We start from the raw sequence: 24,899 nt of genomic DNA on the forward strand, positions 1-24,899 counted from the left end.
TTTGCATTGCTTTATTACCAAAGTCATGAGTATTAGCAATATATGCTTAAACTAGTATACCAATGTAAGTATTAATATATTATGTCAAGATAGGTCGACATTTAATGGAGTAAGAATCTTATGTAAGCAATTTTAATAATAGCGGTTTGTGTTTAGATGTTTTCCATTACATGTGCATGCAAAAAAAAAAGTGGTGAAAAGTAACAATAATTTATAAAATGAACGTCGTAATTAAGAAAATTAAAAAAATGATTTTAAGAAAAATATTGCATCTAATGACAAATATATATGCATGAAAAAAACATATTAGTACAAATGTAGGATCACAACTTATATTATTGATATAAACATTCGATTAGGAAGCTTCTTTAATTTAAAGTGTAATATATATGCACGAAAAAGAACGAATACCCTAAGTAAGATTATTTAATAAAATAAATTTATAAAATTTATATATTGAATCTATATTATATATTTTAGAAAAAAATTATCATAACACTACCATCGTAATTCTTGGTCGGATACCCTACGTATCATTATCTGAAATATTTATAAATATAATAAAATTTGATTTTTTCTTAAAGAAAATAATTTTCAACGTATCGTATTTATGATATTTCCAAAGCTCACAGAAATCACGAGATGAAAAAAGTATATATATTGAAATTCGAAATTGTAGTATTCCTCGCGGACAATCGAAGGTGCTTGTCACGCGCTCTACCAATGTATTCCGCCATTAAAGCCTGAACCTTAGTCTTCTTCCTTAGTTCCTTCCCTTCTTTGCCGTTCTACAAAGTTCAATTCAATTCACAATCCCAGCTTTCATTCTCTCCAACAATGGCGCGAAAATCTTCTCTCCTCAAGCGAACCCTAGCTTCTCTCTGTTTTATACTTGCCCTATATGCCATCATCAACACCTTCATAAGCTCCACCGCTACTCTCAAGCTCGACCGCTCCTTCCCCTTCAGTTCTGCCAATTCCGTCATCGTCTCCGACGAATTTTCTTCCCAAGACACTGATCTCCTCAATTCCTCTGGGAAATCCCTCTCCCCAGTCAAGATTTACCTCTACGATGTCCCCACTAGGTTTACATACGGTGTAATTGAGAACCACGGCATAGCTCGCGGTGGAAAACCCGTCCCTGAAGTCACCGACCTTAAGTATCCTGGCCATCAGCATATGGCCGAGTGGTTTCTGTTCACGGATCTGCTTCGACCTGAGTCGGAGCGTATTGGGTCTGCTGTGGTTAGGGTGTTCGATCCAGAGGAAGCGGATTTGTTCTATGTACCCTTCTTCTCGTCCTTGAGCTTGATCGTCAACCCTATCCGACCTGCAACCGGGTCGGATCAGCAGCAGCGGAAGCTTGTGTACAGTGATGAGGAGACGCAGGATGCCTTTATGGAGTGGTTGGGGAAGCAAGACTACTGGAAACGGAACAATGGGCGTGATCATGTCATTATAGCGCAGGACCCGAATGCATTGTACAGGCTGATTGACAGGGTTAAGAACAGTATCTTGCTTGTTTCAGATTTTGGGCGGTTGAGGGCTGACCAAGCGTCGCTAGTTAAGGACGTCATTGTACCATACTCACATAGGATCAATACTTATACTGGTGACATTGGTGTTGAGAATCGGAAGACTTTATTGTTCTTCATGGGCAATCGATACCGTAAAGAGGTATATTTATGCAATGTCTTGAAATTTAATTGACAATGGTTATTGTTGAGGATCCTTCTGTTATTATTCCTTAAACCTTTCTTTTGGTTATTATACATTAATTAGCTTTACGGGTTTAGAAAGTTGTAAAGACTTCCATGGTTGATCGTCATTGGGGGAGGGAACTGCATGTCTGGAAGAAACTTGTGTGGGAAGATAACAGACTGTTAGTAGAGTAGAAATTGGATGTAACCCTTTTAGCATTAAGCTCTAGAACTCTGCAGCTGGTCCCACTAAATGTTGGCAGTAGAATTGTCATCTGTTCTCTTTAAGGTTCCTTTAGTTCTACTGTTAGCTGAAAAGGATAGTGTTAAGAGGGCCTTTAGTTCATTTACGTTTAGGATATGATGGTTATAGATTCGAGGACCAAGTCCTGGACGTCATTTACTCTTGAGTTCCTGCCTAAATTACACATAATAATATGAATTTTATTTATATTTTTTTTGGTTTGTATAGGGGGCTAGTTTCTTTTTAAGCAACGGGGATTTGAAATTGTTTTTTCTTTTTTTTTTTTTTCTCTCTTTTGTAATCTCTTAGTTTCCTAACATAAACCTCAACGAGTAATGCTGAACTATTGCTAGATCTTATGGAAATTAATGTAGGAAACCCAGGTATCTATATAATGGATGATCCTACATTTGAATGGATAAATCATCTTTAAGTTTTGACTAACTTTTTCCTCCTGACGAGTCAATTCAATTATTTATTTATTTATTTATTTTTTGGAGAACTTGAAGAATAACAGCCAACTCTCAACACTTCTAAAAATCCACTCTCATCTTGGGATCTCAATTACAGAACATATCTTGATGCATGAGAAAAAGAAAAAAAAAATTAATGTACTTGACTCTTTGAAAAAAAGAAAAAAATCAACTTCCAATTTTTGAAGAAACTTGTATCATATGATTCTTATTAACAGTGTCAATAGTTTGAACCAAGTAATGGTTTGACCGTGGAATATCTAATGACTCAGATATTATGTTTGTATTGGTCATCGATCAACTCTCTCTGATTAACACCCTGTTGCTCTTTTCATGTCATGAGTGTATTTGTGACCCATGTTCCTAGGCCTAATTTCTGATATCGTAATATGTGTTTTCGTTGATGTAGAAATGCGCAGGCTACATCACAACATTTTCTTCCTTTTTTTTCTCTCTTTTTTTACTTTTCCTTACTAGTCTCTTGAGTGTTATTTTTAGAGATTATAATTACAATCTTCTTGGCCTTTTCAGTGTGATGCCTATCACTCTCCGTACATTTATGCATTGTTTTGTTAATATTATGTGTAGTTTCCAACTAAATGAAAAGAAAATGTTGAGATCATAGCTGATTTGTTTGCTGGTGAATCTATCGTGTGTTTGTAGGGAGGAAAGATACGTGATATGCTTTTCAATATACTTGAGCAAGAACAGGATGTTATAATCAAACACGGAACACAATCACGAGAGAGTCGGCGTGCTGCTACACATGGGATGCATACGTCTAAGTTCTGCTTGAATCCAGCTGGTGACACTCCCTCTGCGTGTCGGCTTTTTGATTCTGTTGTGAGCTTATGTGTACCAGTGATTGTCAGTGATAGTATTGAGTTGCCTTTTGAAGATGTTATAGATTACTCCAAGATTGCAGTGTTTTTTGACTCGGTTTCTGCTGCGAAACCTGGATTTCTGATGTCAAAGCTAAGGAGAATATCTAAAGAGAGAATTTTGGACTATCAGAGAGAAATGAAAAAGGTTAGAACTATGTGAATGCTTCGTTTCTTCCTATAAACTTTTATATGTTAATTGACCATAAAACTCCCTATGCTGAGGCAGATGGTTAGGGTTTAAGGTTATATCAATTCTTTCAATAATTCTCACTTGTGAGCTTGGAAATTCATAGAAAGTTCAACAAGTGAATAAATTTTAATTAGGAGAAAATGACGTTAGAGTAGTGAATGTTGGACCTGTTGCTTGGATATCATGTTAAGTTAGAGAGAATAGTAATGTTCTATCTAAATGTGTACATCTTAGGTCTCATTAAATAGGAGAGAGACTCATCCCATCATAAAAGGGGGGAAAAAGATTAAGGTAATAAATACTAAATATTGACCGCTGATATTTTCAGAATTGTAAAGACTAGACATTCCAACATTTTCAAGTCGTTCTACTTCTGTTCGTGTAGTTTGCCTATCTTGTGTATGTGTTTTTTGTTTTGAACCAATTCCCAAATGGGTAGTGCTGACTAATAAAAGATTCCTATTCCCCTGATAAATCAAAATAGTTGCAGTACACTTTTAAGTCTAACAATTTAAACCAACAAAAACTTTCTTGAAACATGTACAGAGCAGTTACCATGTATCAGTTACTTTGAATACATAATTAAGTCATGCATATTAATTAAGTATATTCTATTTGATGTGTTACCAGATAAAGAGGTACTTTGAGTATACAGACTCAAATGGCACAGTGAACGAAATATGGCGCCAAGTCTCACAGAAGTTACCTCTAATTAAGCTAATGATTAATCGCGAAAAGAGGGTCATTCATAGAGATGGTGATGAACCAGACTGCTCTTGTCTCTGTTCAAACCAAACTGGCATCAGGGCCAGACTATAATTTTTTATTTATGATTTTCTGGGAGAATCAACTACTTTTTTCAAGCGGCAGGCCGGCTGCAAGACTCGGAGTTGGAGAAAACTGAGGATGAAGTTATATATACCATGCCTTACTAGTTCCAACCTTGAGATGGCCATATTACTTAAGTAAGCTGGTTTTTCTTCTAACGAGGTAGGTAGAGGTTGCCATATTTATAGGCCTTTTCACTTATTACTACTCTCTATTCTTTTCTTTGAGATGGTTATGTAGAACTGACATAGCCTTGCATAATCTGGTAATATTTGTAATTATTATTATGATTTTTTGCTTCATTTTTTGTGCATTGTACAGAATAAGGGTCTGTTTGATCCTTCCATATTCAACCGAAGTTGTTTTTCTTCATTTTTACTTAGTTGTTGTAGGCTTTGAGATAAACATTGGGACATTTAGAATATGATTAGTATTGTAGATTATGTCTAAATTACTCTCTCACATTGTTTTTTGGGTGGTGATGTTGGTAACTGAAAGGAGATTCTTAAGTGAATGACAAAAGACTTCTTTTGCTTATCCCAAACATTCTTAGTCCCATTTTTTGTTTTCATTCAATGAATGCGTACTATGAGATGGTTGCTTGAGTTATTGAATCAACTTGAAAATTGAAATCGATAAGTTATTAGGGGTTTGTTTGAAATTACTTTTTATTTTATTTTTATTTTATTTTTAATTTTGTTACCAAGAATGATCGATACCTTACCTTTTTCTAATCCATTGCCTTCGATTTCACTCTTCAATTGAAGGATCACCTTCACTATCTTCACTTTGAGTTCCTCAATGAATTGAAGTGGTTTTTCGATGAAACTTGGGAACAAACCCTTCATTTTCAATTAACTTGAATAGTTGAATGCACTAATTCGTTTAATTTGCATATACTATTTTATTAGGTAAAACAGTTATCCTGGAGTATTAATTTCTCTCTTCAATATAGGAGTTGTTTATTTAAAATTCTAATCGTATTACATTTTTTATGGTAAAATATATATTTTTTAAGAAATAATCTAACTCCTGTATTTTATGTAATGAAATGATCAAATAAGTGTTCTAAAGATAAGTATAAACAAATTCTCTTTAAATTACTTAATGAAATTGATGTTGATGGTAAATGGACTTTGTTCACAAGAAAAGCAAGGTCCCCAGCAATCTACAAGCACCGAATTGTTTTTTTTCAATTTATATTTAATATTTATGTTTTTCTTTAACAAATTCAAATCCTTCATCAAACACAACTCTCAATTTTAAGGGGCATGAGTGTATTGAATAATGTAAATAGGGAATGCAATGAATTTATAGGTTCTAATAGTAAAAGAACAACACTGTAAGAATGTCAAATACAAAGGTATGATCTAACCTACAAGTATCTTGGTACTCTTTAATATGTTCATAAACTTCTATATTTTTGTCTACTTTTGTCTCCATAATTTTTTGAAAGGGGATTATTTTAAACCTTATTTTCATCTCTAAAATTTTTACTCATTCATCTACTAAATAATAAAACTGGAACCATAGGTTATACTAAATTGTTTCTACCCCATTGTAAAATTTTGTAAATAGATATCAAAATGGTCATTTTTAAAAAATATATGAACTAAAACAAACCAATGTTACAAATATAAAGATAGAAACAAGTTTAACTTTATAATTATTGATATTAGGTGTTTATTAACTGATACGTTGTCAACGTTATTTACTACATTTGGTCAAAGTTTGTATGCTATAAAACAAATTTGAAACACTAATTGGGCTGTTATAAATATAATAATCGGATACGCCCATTGAGTTTGATTCACATCTGCAGAAGTCAACGTTGTCCTTTATTTTTCTCAGTTCTCACTCACTGAATGCAGATACAAGTAAAAAAAACATATCAAAAAGAGTTTTACCTATAATTACATTACAAAAAATGTGGTTGCCTTCAACCTGGAGGCCACTTCATCTGTCTCCCTCCCAAAACATGCAAGTGAAGATGATACACAGATTGACCTGTTGTGTGAGAGAGACAGAGATCAGTAAGATGGCAGCAAAGGCAAAGACAAAACAAGGAAAATCACTCAGGAACATGCTTTTAATTACTCAAAGTTAATTTGATATTTTAATTTTACATGTTTCGGAGTGTTTTTCTTAAATGTTGCAAAAGATAGATTGTTGTTGAAAGGCATTGCTTACAAGCACTTGCACCACTGTTGATGACTACTCGAAATCCTTCAACAATACCTTCTTTTTCAGCCACTATTTTGGCTGCATACAGCAGCCGACCCAGAATTTCTCCATGTCTTGCTTCAGCCTAATGAGTACATACACACCTCATATTACTGCACAATATACATTTGGGCTATTAAATGCTCAAACACACAATGAACACATGATCACATTCACAACCAAACTTCATCTTCATGGAGATCATAACCATCACAAACTTGAGCATAGCTCAGCTTGTTACAGCAGCGTATACCATCATTGTGAGAAAAAAATCACAAGTGTGAATCATCATAGTATTACAACATAATGATTCGATGTAGTAGAAATAGAATATCATGGTCAAATCCTTAATCTATTAGGATTAGGATTAGTTCCTTTTATTAGTTAGAATTAGGATTAGATTCTTCTATTAATTAGGATTATGATTAGTTTGCTTTTCAATTACAAATAGAGTATTATCTTCTTGTATTCACAACTTTTAAGCATTAATAAAATTCTCTCACTGGTGCACATCAAATTGGTATCGGAGCAACCACCTGGGCCAATATTGATAGCCATTTAGAAGACGGAGAAACTCTTTGTGACACCGATCACAAGGGGGAGCTTTGTAAGTTGTGCTTGTTGCCAAACAACACACATTTAAACAGGGGAGCCCATAAAATTCCAAAAAAAAAAAAAAAAAAAGAACAAAAGAATTATCAAGATTTTGCAAGAATGTAATTTTATAGAAGAGCTACTAGAATCCTAAACATAAATTATTATTTTTGTAATTGAGAACAACTAAGAAAGACCAAGAAATATGCAAGAAAATTCAAGAACCGGTCCAACAACAATTATGATGAAGAAACTTATTCAATAACACCCAATTTGTACATCACTTATGAAGTTTTTAAAGAAATAAAGAAGGATGTCAAGAAAACCCAACGTTTGTTGGGAGAGATAACTCAAAAAGTGAAGCAAATTTTAGAACATTTGCAAAAATATAAAAAAGATGTAATTCAACGAATTCATTGCGAGGAAGAAACAATGAAAAAGAATCGGAGGCCACACAAAATATCAGAAAAAAGAAATTAACACAATTAAATTCTTGACGTTGAAGTGAAAATCATTAGTGAAGACAACAGATTGAGATTCAAGTTGAAGAATACGATAAACGGATTAAAAAAAGAAATAACATGTGGGAAAGAAATCAACGAAAATACTCACATTCGAGATTGTGAGACTCAAATCAGAAAGGAAACCAAAGTCGAAAATGGAGGAAAGTGACCCGACCCATGAATCTCTCCACAACATAAGAGATGTCAAAATCGAAGTCGTTGAAGAAGTAAAAGAAGAGAATACTTGTGGGAAAACTTATTTAAATAAACTTGAAAACCTAATTCCAGGTGATTGCAAAGCAACATGGGAGATGCCGGGTTTGGAATTGAAAAAATGCTGGTATTCTAGTAAAATCGCATGCTGAGATGGTTGTACTGACAGACTCAACGAAGAAAGGAGAAGATGATGAAGCAATGCGTCACTTGGTTATGATGGCAATGAATCTCTTGAACAACATAACTCTTGGACTAAATCACGGTGATTTTACTGAAAAATTTATTCCATTTCAAATAACAAATCTTGACTCGACTTGTGCAATTTGGATGTTGTTGATATTAGATTTTCAGAGTTTTTCTCGTTCAAGTGGTTTACCTTTTTATTTTTAACTTCATTTACATTTTAGTACTTGAGGACGAGTTTTTTTTTGGTAAAATCCTTAATCTAGGATTAGTTTCTTTTACTAGTTAGGGTTAGGATTAGATTCTTTTAATAGTTAGGATTAGAATTAGTTTGCTTTTCAATTCTAAATAGAGTACTTATCTTGTATTCTCACCTTTTAAACATTAATAAAATTCTGTCATTGGTACACATCATGATTCCTATATCATAGTTCCTACTTTCACTGTCTTGTAAATGTAGTTAAAGTTGATTCTTAAGAACAAATTTCAAGGTAGTTATTTCTTGATATCATCATCAGCAAAATTTACAAACTTATCTAGGGATATCTAAACTACTTACTCGTTTTTTATGGACTTTGTATGGGAAAAAGAGAATGAAAAGCGCTTCTATAGTTCTTTTATGGGTGGGTTCACTCTTCTCCAGCCCAGCCCTTAAGGCTATATTTCACACCTTTGTATTACCCAAGTTTCTTATCAGGGAAAAAACAAAGAAAATGAAAGAAAATAAAGAGAAAAAGGAATGCTCAATATGTTATATCAGAGAAACTCGGTCTATGCAGACACGTATGCCTAGCATCATATTGTTGGCTGCATATGATTACTAAAGATAACAAGGACAATATATAGAGATAAGAAACAAGAAGAGGAAAGTAAGAAGAACCTTTCCCAGCTCTGTCAATCCATCTCTGAGCTTTGGAATGATTAATACATGAACGGGAGCCTGCGGATTTATGTCTCGAAATGCAAGGACTTTATCATCCTCATAGACAATGTTCGAAGAAATTTCCTTGGATATTATTTTGTCAAATCTGAAGGAGAAAACTCAAAGCATAAGGAGCTAATTAATTCCAAGAAATAGCCCAATATCAATCTAAGTTATCTTACTATTATCTTTTAACATGTAACATTAGCCCTTAATATCATATTGGTCACTTTGTTGAATGTAAACATGAATTCATACAAGATTAGAAAAGAAAAATCCAACATTGTAAAGAATCTGAAACATAATTCAAATGGTTCTACGTATGGGTAGATAGATCAATGGAACAAGGTCTTTCACGTCAACCAAACAGAGGCTCTTTTCGGAGGCTTGGTTTTCTTATTGCGTATTAAGCTTAATCATGCTAGATTTAGACCCTGAACACAAGAATTTGACAAATTTCGTACCTAATAATTTGAATCCAGGTAGGCAACATTCTTTGCTTTGTTCAAGAGTTGATAATAATTTCACACTGGCATATACATATCTTCTCTCAAGTGAATAAATTCCCATATTGCTAATAATTCTTCAAGTTCAATTTTAGGAGAATAGGATTTTAAGGTTTTAGTAACATCTAATCCTCACTAATTTATTAAAGACGATACATGGTTGGAGCTCCACTGTCTGCATCAGATGCAGCGGCTTTAGCAGCAACTTCTTCATTGTTTGTAATACCAGCACGAATGGTCAATCTAGAGAAAATATAATGCAACAACAAAAACTAAGTAAATACATGAATAGCTAGATTATTGGAAATTTGGAATACTGGGAAAACTGAAAGATGGTATTATATTTATTTATAGGTGTTAGAAACAGAAATAAATAGTTGATCATTAAGTTTTCTCCAGTCACATCTCATTGCTTCACCGTTCGTGCCAAAGAGGGAAACAAAATATCTGACAGTAACAGCCGATGAAGGAATCATAAAGAAGTCTAAGTTAACCTATAATACACATCTTATCAATGGACAACCACATGATTCGATTATGTTTGTTAGATAATATCAAATCCCAGTTGAGATTTTAAATAATTCATTAACAGTTTTCCCATGGACGATACATTAAGGGCGGTTAGTAAAGCGACGACTTGACGATTTAACAGTATCCATAAAAGAATGATGTAATAAGTGATCATAACTAGAGATAGATTGTATCCATTGTCCCCAGTTCCTTAAACTTGCAGAAATCATCGACTTAAATTTACAGCTAACCCAGAACAATGCTTTGTTATGATTATCAATCATGAATAATAGATTTATCATTTATGTATTCCTTTATTCTATGACAAGATTCTAATTACCACATTATCTACCAATCATATCATAGGAATAATAGAGTGTTTAGAGGGTTGAAAAGAGAGCTTAGTGATGTTTTGACTTTTATTAGGTTTCATGATTCTCTATAGGTTTCGACTTCCGTAACTATTCTATGGGCATTATTTTCTTTCATCGGTCCCGTATTCTTTACACTGGCTCTTTTTTTTTTTTTGTTTTATTTTATTTTATTTATTTATTTTTTGTATACCTTTTATTCTTTAATTTTTTTCTAAAGTGGTTTATTTTATAAAGAAATCATAGTACTCCAGGGATGAAATTATCTCATCTAACCCTGCCTGGGGATCTTGAAATTCACAAACCACAAGAGAATCGTTTATCTTTACACTAACATTTAAGACCACGGTAGAGGGTTAACTACATAGACATGTGTAGTGTTATAGCACAATTTCATTCTGCTTCTAAGTCGAAACGGCTAGTAGTTTAGTTCCCCAAACAACCCAGTGACAAGATGTAGGAAAAATTCAAAAATGGTAAGGTAAATATTTTTCTCAAGATATCAAGTTTTCTGTCACAGAACCCCATTTCCGTGAAACAGATTGAAAGTTCCATCCCTCTTGAAGGAAACTAGATAATCTTTTATTGTCAACCATGAGATATTTTCTACTTGCTAGAAAACAGAACAGTAACAATAGCAAAATGGATAATATTTCTTCTCTTCCCTTGTATTACAATCGAAATAAACCAAAACCATAAAAAGAATCGCTTGATTTCAAAATAATCCTTGTAAGTAAATAGAAAATTGGTTGTATACCTTCGAGAGTGAGTGCGAAGTGGGAGGAGAAAAGTCGAGAAATGGTAGCTGGAATGTTTCAATTTCGCAGTCACCAATGTTCTTGTAGTCGTAGCTACACATTGCCTGCTGGCTCCATACAAAAGCGAACAATTTTACAATTCATCGTGCTAAAGAAGAGATAAAATAAAGAAGAAGATAGAAGGAACAAGAAAACACCTCAAGAAAGACGTCCCAGCAGCCATTGGCTTTCTCAATCAACCCAAAATTTCAAAGGAGTGTTTAACAAACGGTTGATGAGTTAGGTTCGGTTCAGTCCTTTGAGAATGTTATTTTTCTAAAAATACGCAAGCTTTTTACTAATGGGTTGGGCCAAAATTCAGTCTTGAAGACAAAAATGGATTTATTGGCCCATTTTCTATCATCCCATGGTTCCGGATCTGTTAATACCGATCCATAGACTTCTTCATCTTCTTCTTGCAAATTGTCCAGACCATAGAGAGAGAGAGAGAGAGAGAGAGGGAGGGAGAGAGGAAGTACGGTCGATGATGGCCAATCTCTTCATTCTAAAGTTTCCAAGTTTCAGTTCCAGCTTAAGGACTGTCTCTGCTTCAGCTTCATCAAATGGTTCCTTTCTCTGTTTTTTATTTGATTGCCTTTCTCTCCCTTATTCACTTAAAACAGCTGACGATGAAATGAAATTGTAGGTGCTCTTCCGTTGTCAGCAGGGAGTGGCAACGGCAGTGGGCCAATGATCCTGGAGCTTCCTCTGGAGAAGATACGGAGACCTCTAATGAGAACCAGAGCTAACGACCCTGATAAAGTCAAAGAACTAATGGACAGCATACAAGAAATTGGCCTTCAAGTACCCGTGAGCTTTTTCTCCTCAATTCATCTTATCTGAATTGAACTTCTTTCTACTGTGTTTCCTAGAAAATCAATGTACTGAAATGGCTAAAATATTGGTATCCATGATTTCTTTTGCAGTTTTCTACTGTGCTGTTTGAGCAATTGGTATCCATTAAAAAAATGGTATCCATTTGGCTGTGGCTAAAGTTGTAATTCACCTGCATTCTGCTATTTTTTTTTTTCTTTAGGTTGGAGATTCCAACCTCTGATATTTTGTAATGGTTATTATCATCTTAACTAGTTGAACTATGTTTTGGCATTGTAGGGTTGAAAAAATATATGGTTTAGGATGTGGAATCTGATTGGAAATTATGATGGTTATAATGTGACAATTTTTGTTAGCTTTAGAATTTGATGGGAAGGAGGATAATGTAGCAATTGTTAGCTTGTGCTTTTTGGTGAGTTTATGTTCAAAGCTATTCAAATTTCCATTAGTAGAAACCATATAGTTTTGTTGCAGATTCATTCATTTAGGTGCTGCTGGTGAATTTATATGCTTTGTTCTTTCTCCAACTGAAACTTTCGATGTGGTATCAGCCTATACAATGAGTGATTTTAATTACTCAAAAGTTGAATTGTGGACAACCATATTTTACTCATTGATGTGGATTTTGGGGCTAGGTGAACCCATGAAAGCTTTACTTTTGGTCCTTATTCCAAATATAGGACTTGATTAGTCATTAGATAGGGATTAGTCATCAAGAGAAAGAGAAGCATTGGATTTGACCCAGTGAACTAACATCCAATCTTTCCCACGAAAGTTTCATTAATTATTCAGGCAAACTTGAACACCAAGACTCACAAATGGATTCATTCTGTCTGTTCATTGTTAATATTAGTTGACCGTTGTAAACATTAGAATTGTGGGAAACATAAAAGAACGATTGATAGACTGAGAGAATTAGGATACGGTGAATCAATCACTAAAGGAATCTTTTAATTTGCTAAGAAACTTGATCCTTACCTGCTAAAGTCCATATGCTAAATGCATTTGATGCCCTTTCCTTCTAGTCAGGGGGTCGTTTATTTGTGATATTGTGAATGATTTGTTAATACCTCTTATAATCTATAAAGATACTAATATAACAGTCATATCAGATAAATATTTATAAGGTGAAAATGGCTGGTATTTTTTGTGCCGTAGTCTCAATATGTGCCCTAAAAGTTTTTCAGAATGACACTAGGATGTTACTCATTTTCTCTGTTGTGGATGCAGATTGATGTACTTGAAGTTGATGGAGTTTATTATGGTATGTTTATTCTAATGAATATTTATAGTATATTTTTCTGTAGTAAGGATATTTTCGATTAAAATAATATCTACTATGTAAGGCATCTTGGTCTTTAGTTTTGAAAGTTCAAAATATAGAGTTTGTCTGGATTCTCTAGAAAAAAGTTTTTTTTAGAGAAAAAACTTTATTCAAACTCTTTGGTTAAAAAGTAAATTTTGGAAGTGTTTCAAAAGTTATTCTCAGTGTCAAACATTTCAATTTTGCCAAAATAACTTGTTTTTAAAATTAAATATTTGAAAAGTTAAACTAAACGTCTTTGTACTTTGAGTAAATCATAAAATTAGCCCCCCATATATTTGTGAAGTTAATAGTGCCAACTTTTAAGATTTATGGAAAGCTGAAAGATGAATTTGAGATATTTGAAAGTACAAAACTGAAATGAAATAGTCTAACTTAGGGTTTGAGATCATTCAGATTCTGTTTCCAATTATGCCATTACCGAGTCCATGGTCTATTTTAACAGCAAGGATTGTTTCCAAAGAGCAAAACAAAAAACAGATTTCGTTTCCAATTTCTACTATCTATTTTAGCACGTTGGCAGATTTCATGGTCTATTTTAGCAGCAAGGATTGTTTCCAAAGAACAAAACAAAAAACAGATTTGGCTTCCAATTTCAAGTCTATTATCTATTTTAGCACGTTAATTTGACATCTAGTTTATCATTTTGATGACTAGATTTCCTTCCCATGGTTCTGTAGGTTTCTCTGGTTGTCATCGCTATGAAGCTCATCAACGTCTGGGGCTTCCTACAATCCGCTGCAAAATTCGTCGTGGAACTAAAGAAACATTGAGGTTTGTTTAACAAAATCTGGCAGGTTTTGGAGTTATTTTGTAATAGTTAGTCATTTTTGTCAAATTTTGTTAGGTTCAGATCGTCTTTAATTATTCAAAATCAATTTATTATTTGATTTTACAGTGTCAAACAGGATTTAAACCATTCTCCCAAACACGGCCTTATAAATTTTATTTCTAACGATTTACTTTTCCCCCTTCTCTTATTGCAATGCATTATTTTTGGTCTTTTATCACCTTGCAGGCACCACCTACGTTGAATACCTACGTTGAAGTTTCAATAGGTTGCCTTACCTTCTGGTAGTAAATTTGCAAGTTCCATCAAACTATTTATTGTTTATTAATGCTACAAAAGAGCTATTACTGAATTCTTAAAACAAACATACTGTGTATATATCAATCATTGGAAATATTTTCAATGTCAAAGTTTAGTTGTAAATAAAGTAAAACCATTACTTATAGATCCATTTCAATTTCTTAAACTCTTACTCATTTGAACTTAATGCAATTGTCAACGATGAGATGGTCAATCTATTTCCCTTTATATTATAAACCTTTACAATGAGTGGTTTCACAAATACTCTTTCAAGTGTAAAAAACGGATGGCTTCACGTCATTCTTACTTTGAATTGAACTTGAATGTGGAGCAGAAATGTTGCAGCTGCTTTATTTTGGATTCTGTCTTTTTTTTTTTTTTCACTCCCTTAGAACAGTTAGTTGGAATGATAACTTTTCCCTCATACCATTATCAAAACTCTTCATCAAACAGAAAGAAAGATGTTTTAGTTTGAAGAAAATTAACCAAACCTGCAACAAAGTAGATGCCTTTCAATTAAGAGTTTCAGTTGATCGAGGATTGGGTAACTTTGATCAATTTGAAAATTTCGTAAGAAAAGTTTTGTAAAATGATGATCAAAAGTGTTCAGAAGAATCACAATAAAAGTAATAAGATCGAAGGACCATATTTAATCTATCATAGAACCTGAAGCAACATCAGAAGTATATTTTTAACAAAATTCATGCAAACTATAATGGCAGAAGAAGAAAATGGAACAATGGGAAAGAACCACTTACGTTTTACTATTTGGCAAAGGCAGTTTTACATTTACTTGTATGCTAGCGGTCCAGACCTTGAGACAGCAAACCTTGGAAGTGGACTAGGACCTGAGCTGCCAGAAGTTGAACCTTCAACATATTTCACTTTCCGGCTAGAACTGTAATCCAAAGGGCCTGAACGACGGGCATTCTGGTGTTTAGTTTCAAAGCCCTTTAGCTTCTCCTATCATGATCATAGATAGAACTCTGACTTTGCATAATTGATCCCTTGAAGTAACTCAAATCAATATTGTCGTGTTGAGGAGTAGCATCACCACAACATGGGGGGATCCATGAGATAGTGACGCGTCGGGAGAATTGGCCCTAAGGAGTGCCAATGGCCCTGGAAAATTGGCATAGTACTAGCTATATATTGAATGTATGTATAATGAAATAAGGTATGGTTCCAAGGAGTTTCTTGGAAGGTAAGGTGAGACCTTACATAGTTGATAAAAAAGGATAAGTTGTCTGTTGGAAAAAAGAAGTTAACCTTCTCGTAAGAAAGTTGGCTTCTCCAAGAGGTTTTTACATGAAGTCAACTTTAAAAGAAGGTTGACTTTCTTGTAAAGTTGCCTTCTTGTAATGTTAGCTTGGTCAACTTTCTCATAAAGTTGCAAACTTCAACTTTATGAGACAAAGGATGGAGGTGTTCTCGTAAGGATGGGAATGAGTACTATGAACATGCTTGTCTAGGCACTACTACAAATTTTGGTTTTAACGATGCAAGTTTTGCATCATAAAGACTTTCAATGACACAATTCAATAGGCAGACGAGCCGGTAAGAAGAACTCGATGGCGGACGTCTGAGAGCGGTGGATGCCGAGGGAGAAAATGGCGACGATAGGTTGGATTGTTCGAGTGATTCGGCAGTCAAAAATCGTATACGGATGAGGTATGAGGTCTGAGGTCTGCAAGTGGTGGATGGCGGAGAGAGACGACGACTGAGGTCTGCGAGTGGTGGATGACGGAGGGAGACGATGACGACGATTGGATTAAGAGAGACGGCGTCGGAAGGCAGAGAGGTGGTGTAAATGGTTAAAAGTTAGGGATTTTTTTATACTTATAATTTGTGTCAAGAAATAATAAAACTATTATTTTATTTGAATAACTTTTTAATGACACATAAATTATGTCGTTAATTAGCGACGCAAAATTTTTGTCAAGAAAAATTAAATAACGACGCAAAAAATGCGTCGTTAAAAATTCCGCATTTGTTATTTTTAACGACACATTTTACTTCCACCCCTCTTTTTTTATTTTTAACGACACAATATTTTGATTACTAGTGTCGTTAAAAACCAAATTTGTACTAGTGTAATAATATAATCAATAACGCTTATTGAAATTATAATAATAACATTTTATTAACAACAGTCAATGAATTATATTTATTATCTACGAGTTTTAAAACATAAAACCAACAATTCTTGGATAAGGAGTTAGGCAAGGAAGCTGATTGATTGTAAGTAGTTTCTTCCTAAAAGTTGTTCTCAAAACTAAAAAGGATTTCTACTGTATTTAAATCCTTAAATGTATTTCTATTGAAACATTGAGTTACAGGATTTCTTTTATGATCTCCAATTCTTAAAATACATTTGATTTATAAATGAGTTGGATTTGAAATGAACTGGAATGATGTGACAAGATGATCTTTGATACCTTATGCAATGAGATGCTTCACGCTTGCTGTGTGTTCTAGTGTGGGATATCTTATCCTTGTTGTGTGGTCTGGGATAAGATTACTGAAATTTAGGTCATAAAACTCATAGTTTGTAGTTTAAAACTATATTCTATTCAATAAAGTGGTTACCAAAGACTTATTCGTGAAAATATAATACTATAATCTTGAATCTAGTAAACTAAGGTCTTGAGGCTATCTAGTATAGACTTGAACTTTATGTAGAGACATAAACGTGGATCAAGTTCGAGTATATAGCCCAAACAGTCTATAATGTATGAATAAGGTTGAGCACCTTATTCTGGGAACACTATGGATGCTGCCCGCTTTACAGTTAATATAAACGATGTGATCCTAAATCGTTCATGTAGAGAGACATGGAAGTGGGGGCATTCAATGCAAAGAGTTTACATAAGACTGAAACCATGAAATAGTCACTTTTAAGTTATAACACCGTTGATTATATAAAATTGACTATTTCGATTATTAATGACCAAGGTAACTTAATCTTAATCCTGAGCTAACTATGAACTTCTGTTCAAACAAAATTATCCTTAGATATGCATAGGCGAGGGCAGCTCAACAATGTTGCCCAATAAGCCTTCCATTTCAAGGTAAGATCAAGTAGATGGCTAGGGACATAGGGTGCAAAAGAAATTCACTCCTACCCGTTTTAGGGTTAGTAGATAGATTGTTCCCTTAAGGACTGAATCCAAGTCTTGGACATGGTCCCCAACCCTCTCATTGGCTCAAGAGAGATTCGATTTATAGGTTGATCTTAAACCAATTGTTCAATAGTGGATCAGTAGAATTTACGAAGTAAGATATAGTCCCGGGGGTAAAATAATATTTTGACCTAATCGAGGTTACAAACAGCCTATGAAGGATTAACTCACTGTTCATGGTTATATCATATGGAAACAAATATATCTATAATGAGGGGAGCGCAACTAACGGACTTTAGTGGAATGACTCGTTAGTTAACGAATGTTGATTAGCTCGACTTAAAAGGGTTTAGCCAGTTAATCTCAGATCATTGGAGCCCATGATCTATAGGCCCGTTAGGTTTCCCTGCTAGCTCATATGAAATTAAATTAGAATAATATGTAAGAATAATTCGAACCATTCAGATTAGGTAAAAAGAGAGAAACCGACAAATATATGTGATATAGTCGTTAGTTATAAGTTTGAGATAGAGTTTTAGATTTAAATATTAAGAATATGAATACAGATTTATATTCGGGAGCTCAAATTTGAGGGAAATGGTCAAAACTATGAAAAGTCAAAATGTTGACTTTTGACTTTGAAAAATCAAACTTTGGCTGGTTTTATATTCAAATGTGATTTAAATTTAAAAAAAAATGAATGCAGATTCATGCTCGAGGCTCGAAATTAATCAAGATGAATAAAATGGTAAAAAATCAAAGTGTTAACTTTTGACTAACTTTGACTTTGACTTAAATGGTCAAATGACTATATTGTCCTTGGACTAAAGTTAGTGAGAAAATCCAACATTTTGTTGGATAATCACTAACGCTTAGTTGGATAAGTGGCTACATGAGATGTACACTTAGTCCACTAAGTTCCATTGATGGTTAGTGGAATGTTAGGTGTTGAGATTTAGTGTACTAATTACATGCATTGTTGCATGTAATTAGAATATTTAAAGGTCATTTTTCAAATTAGAAAAGACTTTTGCAACTTTTTATAATTTTGACTTACAAAATTATTCAAAAACTCTCTCTTCCAAAATCTCAATTCTAAGTCTCACATTTCAATTTCCATCTTGTTCTCCTAATTTCCTTCACTTAATGGGTCCCACTACCTGGTTCTAAGTCTAAAGAATAGCAGGTAAACTCTAGTGGTGGTCTCCGATTCATGTTCGTGAGGAGATTACGAGGATTGAAAAGCTTCAAAGATGAGTTTTTCTTTTACCTAATTTTATTCAGTTAGGGTAATTTTTGCATATTAATGACTAAGTAATTTAGTTGCAATTAGGATAAAATATGTCTCGTGTTCCATCATATGGTATCAGAGTATGTTAATTTTACTCAATTGCATATGGTAGGTGTTCAATTTATTTGATAAATTGTTTGTTGAACTACACTAGATATATTATGGTTTTATCCCTAAATTAGGTGTTTTTTTTAATTATTTTTACAATTGGGTCGATTTTGTGGCTTAATTATTATTGCAAAGGGTTTGTATTTTTTCTAGAGTCGTTAGAGTTGAAATTAGATTGTAATTGCATCTATTGGGAGAGAGAAAAGCTAAAATTTTGAAGAAATTTCAAAGATAGACCTAGAAAAGGCCTTCAGACTCGGTCTAAACTCGAGATCCGACTTGCAATCACGGTAGAAACCCAATTCAACCCTGTTGTCTTGCGCTACCCACTTGAGCCTGTTTTCTCGGCCCACACGCATGTCTCATCCCAACCCAAACTTAGTGCACGACCAATATCCTTTTCCGTCCAGTTCATGCACGACTCCGACCCAGCTCGTGCTCGAGTGCCTGTCCGACCTGACTCGTTTGCGACCGCTGGGTTTGCTGCCTGCCACCTGTCCACGCTCGGCTTCTACTCTATAACTCAGTCCAACTCGTTTAGTGACCCGTGTGTAAGCCCCTCGTTCCGCTCTTCTTTTTTTATTACTTTATTTAATATCTCCTAAATGGTGAAAAACAAGTTAGAATATTTTCTTTTGTACTCTTTAAGGTTGATTTGCCTTTTAAGGAAAATTTAGAACCATTTTAGTTAGGTCTAAAACTTGAATTTTGTTAATATTTGAAAAGATTTATTTAAGGGGCAAAAGCGAAACTTAAATTTGAAGTGTGAGGCATCATGGTAATTTCTTCCTTGTTTTTAATAAAAAAAAAGTGTGCAAAACAAAAAGAATATCCTAATTTTTTTCTTCTCCTTCTTCTTCCCCTTGGTTGAATGCACGCACCCCCTCTCTCTCGACTTCTCTTCTGCTCACCATCCCTTTCTAGCTAGAGATGTTCACGGGGCAGGGCGGGTGCAGGGATGCCACTCCCCCTCCCTATCCCCGCCTCCCTATTCCATTCCCTGTCCCCACCAATTTCCTCACGAGGAACGGGGCAGGGATTCCCCACAAGGATTTTGTGGGGACCGGATTCCCCGCGGGAAAATATTTCTTGTTTTGTTTTTTAGTTTTTATCTCATTTTTCATTCTACATTACTCGAAATATGTGTATATATATATATATATATATATATATATATATATATATATATATATTTAAGTTTGAATCTCATTTTTATTTCACATTTTTTTGAAATATGTATAGATTTACAATGTTTTGTTTTCGATAGAATATTATGAAAATTCAACTATTACAAGAAGCACGTAAAAATTCATCCATAAAATTCAAAAATTCAAAGATCAATTAATAACTATTTTAACACAGTGTTCAATTACACCGAAGTTTTGAAGAGAAGTTTACAAAATAACTATTCAAGACACAATACATATACTTTTCAGGAAATGGTAAGAAAAGGTTCACAACATAGCCAAAGTCGACCCAAACCATCAACGAATTTTATCCAACTTTGTAGGAAATGGTTCCTAAAAATGATATTATACAAATTAGTATGAATAAATATTCAAAAAATAATATTAATATGCAAACTTATTACTTACATCATCGTCTAAGTTTCGATCGTGAAGAACATTTGCCAACACTTTAGCATCAATAGGAGTATGCTTATCTATGTGAGCCATGAACAAAAAAAAAAAAAAAGATCTCAAATCATAGTTAGTAAAAATTTGTTAAATAATCTAAACACTAGTATTAACTCATACCTTCAGCCCATAGCCAATCTTGAGTATACATCAAAGCTTCCAATAAGTTTTCATGAATTTGAGAACGATGTGGACCCACATGTCTACCACCAAAACTAAATGTTGATTTATAAGCAACAGTAGTGATTGGAACAACTAGAACATCCTTTGCAATTTCATACAAAACATTATACTTGACTCCATTCAATTTACAACATTCTAAAATGTTAGTCTTCCGTTCGCAGTAAAAGAGACTCATCCAAATAACGATCAAACTTTGATTTGACATTGTTAACATCATTCTCCACATTACTAACAAACTCTTCAAACTTAAGGTGGCGATCTTTCCTATGAACAAGAGAAGTTTTACTACTATTTCCATCTCGCTTTGAAGTCGAATAAGATGTAGATGTAGAACGCTGAGGTTCTTCTATTGTACTTGACTTTTAACTATAAAACGTCATCAAATCACAACACAATTCTCTAACACGTTTAATTTCAGCAGTATAATGAGATCCATAGATTTGAGGAAAATAAAACTCGATCAATCTCATCTTGAATCTAGCATCTAATACTGTAGCTATTGCCAACACATCATGAATCATACTCTAATACTTTTCAAACTTGGAAATCATTCTTGCCGCCATTACTTGTATCTTCTTAACATTAGAATTAAGCCACTTAGAAAGTTCCAACTTAATTTCACAAACTTCTTCGAAAAAAATATTAGAGGTTAGATAACTCAACCTAGAAAGTAATTCAGTCATCAAGTAGAATGGTTCTAATCTATCACGCATTTCTTTTGCAAAATTCCAATCTATTTTTGAAACGAGACAAGTGAATAGTGGTTCACGTTGTCTTAGATGAGGAAACACATCCTTGTATTCCAAAGCAGTTTTGAACATCACATATGTTAAATTTCATCTTGTAAAACAATCAAGACATAGTTTTTTAGTGCATGGAATTTGTAATTGACGAACTCATTCCTCAAATTTTGCTTTCCTTTTTGGAGAAATAGTCCAAAAATGAACCGTACCTCTAATCTTCTCTATACCATTAGAAATTACAGTCAAACCATATTTCACTATCAAGTTCAAAATGTGTGCACAACAACGAATGTGAAACAAACTTCCATGCAACCAAAGTGTCCTTAAATCTAACTTTCTTAATAGAATGTCAACCATTGCGTCATTTTTTGAACAATTATCTACTGTTAAAGTGGACAATTTATGATCTATGTTCCAATCAAATATATACTCTATTAATGCTTTAGCAAGTAAATGTCCAATATGTGGATGTGACGCATGTACAAACCTATTATTACATAATAATATGTTAAAATAGAAACTACTAAATGTTAAACAAAAAATAGATTATAAGATGAAATATTTAAATCAAATTACCTCAAAAGTCTACTTTGTCGGACCCAAGAATCACCAATAAAATGTGCAATGATTGCCATGTATCTCTTTTTCTGGCTTGTCACAATCCACATGTTCATAGTAAGGACAACCCTACTTTTGTTGCTTTCCAAAATTTTCATTGTTTTAATTTTCTCTTCCTCATAAATTTTTATTATCTCTCCTCATCGTGCTTCTTGAAATCATCTTAAACATTGGTTGAACACCACTCAAAAACTTTCTAAATCCTTTGTGTTCAACCATGTTTATAAGATATTCATGTAAAATTATGGCATACGCAAGGTCTCTTCTAGAAGCTTCGTAATAAAAAAGGGTTGAATTTAACACTAATTTTCCCTCATTTGTTTTAGTGGGTTTCAAACACGATTGCCTAATGTCTCTTTGTCTACGTAATGGACAAATTTTGAAGATCATGTAAATGTTTTGTTCCATTTTTAGATTCTCCTCCTAACTTTTTTCCATAATAATTACATATTGCTTTCATGGTATCATTTATTTTTTGTCTTTTATAATGATTCTATACAACCGATGTCAATCTACTACTTTTTAGTATTTCCTCATTATCATCACTATCTAATATAATATGTGTAGATTGATCATGACCACTTGAAGCACTATTCATTGGAGTTGAACTACCTTGTTCTAACTCATTATCATTAGATAGAGTCATTTTCACCTACAAATAGTCAAAATATACTCTTAAAATAAAGTAGATTAACCTAATACACCAACCATAAAGTAACTAGAACTTTGGAATAATACTTGTTAGACCCACTAATAACACCCCTTATATTTGTTTACACATATTCACACATAACCTACATATACCAAGAAAAGTAAATACAAATATTGGGGTAACAAGAATTATTTTAAATAAAGTAAAAGTTCAAAAACAGCTTCAAAATTTAATCACAAATTCTTCTAATCACAAATTACAAATTACAAAACAAAAACACACAGTCAACTCAACATCGTATACACCATGAATCAAAAAGTATAAAACATATAAAACATGAAATATAGAAGAGTAAAACATTCATATAAAAAGTTCATATAAAACATAAATCACTCACAATGTAGATTTATCCATGGCTAGATCTAAATGGTAGTTGATGAGTAAAATTTAGAAGAAAAGGAAGAGGCGGCGGCGTGCAGAAAACAATGGAATGGAGAAAGGAAGAAAATGGAGAATAGAAGAGAAAAGAATGGAAATATGGAATGGAGAAAGCCACAGAGAAGAAGAAGAAGAAAAAAAAGGAAAGAAGAGAGAAAAATATAAATGGAATGCGGCGAGAGAGAAAAAGAAGAAGAAAAAAAAAGAAAGAAGAGAGAAAAAATGTATTCCCCGTCCTCAGCCCCGATTTGCGAATGGGAAAAACAATCTCCCCACTCTCTCCCTCATTCCCTATGTATTTAGGGATTCCCCACCCCATTCGGGACGGGTCTTCACGGGGTCCTGACCCCACGGGTTAAATGGACATCTCTATCTCTAGCTCATCAACCACACCTCTCTTCTTTTCCTTCAGCGGACGCCACCACCTAGCCACCTCTTGCGCCTCTTAACTCACCGATGATTTCCAGCCACACGCCGTTGTTCGAGGCCAGCAGAGAAATAGTTTTCGCTGCAGTTCTTGCCATAGTTCGTGATGCTCTGTCGCTAAAATCTACAAGCCACACGTGCGCAAAGTCCTTTGGTCGTTCATCCCATTCGCCAAATTTTATTTGATTGCCCTGTCGTTGGGGGTAACATATTGTCGGCTGTCGAGTCCTGTTCCTTCAGGTAGTCATTGAAAATTTTCTCCCTTGTAGATTTGGGTAAAGTTCTAAACATTATGAAGTGGCTTTTGAGTACCTATCTAAGTTTGGTGCTAATATTGATTAACCCATGATTTATGGACGTTAAGACCGAAGTTGAAAGACCATCGAAGCTAAGGTTGTATTGATAAGCCTTTGGTTTGAATTCTAAAATAGTTTGAGCTGCTGTCCACCCATTCGAAAGCTCAAAATCGAGCATTTTGGTACAACTTAGGTAAGTTTTTAAGCATCTTTAAGTGGGGATCTTGAATACCCATTTATTTCTAGTGTTAAAATTGAATAGCCCTTGATGTTGAAAGCTAAATTTCAAAGTTAGAAGGTAGCATTGGTGTTGTCCATTAGGATTAAGGCTACTTTGATAAGTGTTTGGTAAGATTTTGGGTAATTTTGGTAAGTTTCGTGATATCCATTTAGTTTTAGCATGAGCATGATATTACCTATATTGTTATGTATGAAAGATTGAAGATTTGGAGGCCTTAGAAATATTGATCAACACGTTTAAGGTTGTTTTAGACAAGTTTGGGTAAGTTCCTAAGTTTTGACTCGTTAGGTTGATATTGAGTTGTTAATGGATCTAAACCTCTAAGGTATGGATATTGAGTATAAGAGCATATTGTTTTAACAGGCGACTTAAGCTTGTTTGCTTGTGGCGTTAGGAGTTTAAGTTAAGGTTTAAGGGTCCAAAAGTGAAATTTTTAGCTTAATTAAAGCATGTGGTGAATGATACAAGTTAATAAGAAAAGTGGAGTTCGACTCATTGAACCATAAATAGTTTGAGTTGTGATGATGAAGTATTTGAGAGATAAACTACAAGAGACGAGGGGACTCTCGACGTACACCAACGTCGGAAGAAGCAAAAAAAACATCGAGAAAAGATAACCCGACGTTGTTTACTGCGTCGGGACACACGTCAAAAGAAACGCGTCGGGAGAAGGATTCCCAACGTGACCAACAAGGCATCGAGAATAACTCTCCCGACGCACATTTTGTCGACGCATCTCACCCGTCAGTAAT

The 24,899-nt window shown here is 34.0% G+C and overlaps 3 protein-coding genes and 1 long non-coding RNA gene across 12 annotated transcripts; 2 read left to right on the plus strand and 2 right to left on the minus strand.

Moving 5' to 3' along the window:
• Positions 1 to 677: 677 nt before the first annotated feature.
• LOC103498250 (probable arabinosyltransferase ARAD1) lies at positions 678 to 4,863 on the plus strand. 2 transcript variants are annotated; one of them, XM_051080606.1, is made up of 4 exons: positions 678 to 1,677; positions 3,081 to 3,446; positions 3,726 to 3,782; positions 4,122 to 4,863. In XM_051080606.1, exons 1-4 carry the CDS (start codon positions 838 to 840, stop codon positions 4,308 to 4,310), a joined length of 1,452 nt encoding a protein of 483 aa, XP_050936563.1. In that variant the 5' UTR covers positions 678 to 837; the 3' UTR covers positions 4,311 to 4,863. The 2 variants fall into 2 exon arrangements, with proteins under 2 accessions (XP_050936563.1, XP_008459015.1); XM_008460793.3 differs by lacking the exon at positions 3,726 to 3,782 and having other exon boundaries at positions 680 to 1,677.
• Positions 4,864 to 6,069: 1,206 nt separating this feature from the next.
• LOC103498251 (14 kDa zinc-binding protein) lies at positions 6,070 to 11,436 on the minus strand. Of its 6 annotated transcripts, none has more exons than XM_051080609.1 (7): positions 11,303 to 11,436; positions 11,105 to 11,209; positions 9,623 to 9,709; positions 8,919 to 9,066; positions 6,510 to 6,627; positions 6,227 to 6,326; positions 6,070 to 6,135 (listed from the first exon to the last, which is right to left on the minus strand). In XM_051080609.1, the coding sequence occupies exons 1-6, from the start codon at positions 11,326 to 11,328 to the stop codon at positions 6,259 to 6,261; spliced, it is 552 nt and encodes a 183-aa protein (XP_050936566.1). In that variant the 5' UTR covers positions 11,329 to 11,436; the 3' UTR covers positions 6,070 to 6,135; positions 6,227 to 6,258. The 6 variants fall into 6 exon arrangements, with proteins under 6 accessions (XP_050936566.1, XP_016902372.2, XP_008459017.2 ...); XM_017046883.2 differs by having other exon boundaries at positions 11,105 to 11,212; positions 11,303 to 11,401; XM_008460795.2 differs by having other exon boundaries at positions 6,070 to 6,326.
• Positions 11,437 to 11,511: 75 nt separating this feature from the next.
• LOC103498252 (sulfiredoxin, chloroplastic/mitochondrial) lies at positions 11,512 to 14,537 on the plus strand. Of its 3 annotated transcripts, none has more exons than XM_008460796.3 (6): positions 11,541 to 11,710; positions 11,791 to 11,954; positions 12,071 to 12,115; positions 13,209 to 13,242; positions 13,983 to 14,076; positions 14,321 to 14,537. In XM_008460796.3, the coding sequence occupies exons 1-6, from the start codon at positions 11,629 to 11,631 to the stop codon at positions 14,334 to 14,336; spliced, it is 435 nt and encodes a 144-aa protein (XP_008459018.2). In that variant the 5' UTR covers positions 11,541 to 11,628; the 3' UTR covers positions 14,337 to 14,537. The 3 variants fall into 3 exon arrangements, with proteins under 3 accessions (XP_008459019.3, XP_008459018.2, XP_050936565.1); XM_051080608.1 differs by having other exon boundaries at positions 12,071 to 12,141; positions 14,321 to 14,341; XM_008460797.3 differs by lacking the exon at positions 12,071 to 12,115 and having other exon boundaries at positions 11,512 to 11,710.
• A 5,750-nt stretch (positions 14,538 to 20,287) lies between these two features.
• Positions 20,288 to 23,450, minus strand: LOC127144511 (uncharacterized). Its single transcript, XR_007816262.1, has 4 exons — positions 23,144 to 23,450; positions 20,671 to 20,765; positions 20,509 to 20,576; positions 20,288 to 20,433 (listed from the first exon to the last, which is right to left on the minus strand). It is a non-coding gene; the product is annotated as an uncharacterized LOC127144511 (long non-coding RNA).
• Positions 23,451 to 24,899: the final 1,449 nt, after the last annotated feature.

The sequence above is a fragment of the Cucumis melo genome, chromosome 12 (assembly GCF_025177605.1).
Source record: "Cucumis melo cultivar AY chromosome 12, USDA_Cmelo_AY_1.0, whole genome shotgun sequence".
NCBI classification, from domain to species: domain Eukaryota; kingdom Viridiplantae; phylum Streptophyta; class Magnoliopsida; order Cucurbitales; family Cucurbitaceae; genus Cucumis; species Cucumis melo.

Coding starts and splice junctions, on each gene's coding strand:
- LOC103498251 (XM_017046883.2), bottom strand. CDS start 11,328: ATGGCTGCTGGGACGTCTTTCTTGAG. Junction 11,213..11,302: donor GCTGGGACGTCTTTCTTGAG/GTGTTTTCTTGT, acceptor GTATGGAGCCAG/CAGGCAATGTGTAGCTACGA. Junction 6,628..8,918: donor GATTGACAGAGCTGGGAAAG/GTTCTTCTTACT, acceptor TGTACTCATTAG/GCTGAAGCAAGACATGGAGA.
- LOC103498252 (XM_008460797.3), top strand. CDS start 11,512: ATGGTTCCGGATCTGTTAATACCGATCCATAGACTTCTTCATCTTCTT. Junction 11,711..11,790: donor TGCTTCAGCTTCATCAAATG/GTTCCTTTCTCT, acceptor ATGAAATTGTAG/GTGCTCTTCCGTTGTCAGCA. Junction 13,243..13,982: donor AGTTGATGGAGTTTATTATG/GTATGTTTATTC, acceptor ATGGTTCTGTAG/GTTTCTCTGGTTGTCATCGC.
- LOC103498250 (XM_051080606.1), top strand. CDS start 838: ATGGCGCGAAAATCTTCTCTCCTCAAGCGAACCCTAGCTTCTCTCTGT. Junction 1,678..3,080: donor GCAATCGATACCGTAAAGAG/GTATATTTATGC, acceptor GTGTGTTTGTAG/GGAGGAAAGATACGTGATAT. Junction 3,783..4,121: donor AAGGGGGGAAAAAGATTAAG/GTAATAAATACT, acceptor ATGTGTTACCAG/ATAAAGAGGTACTTTGAGTA.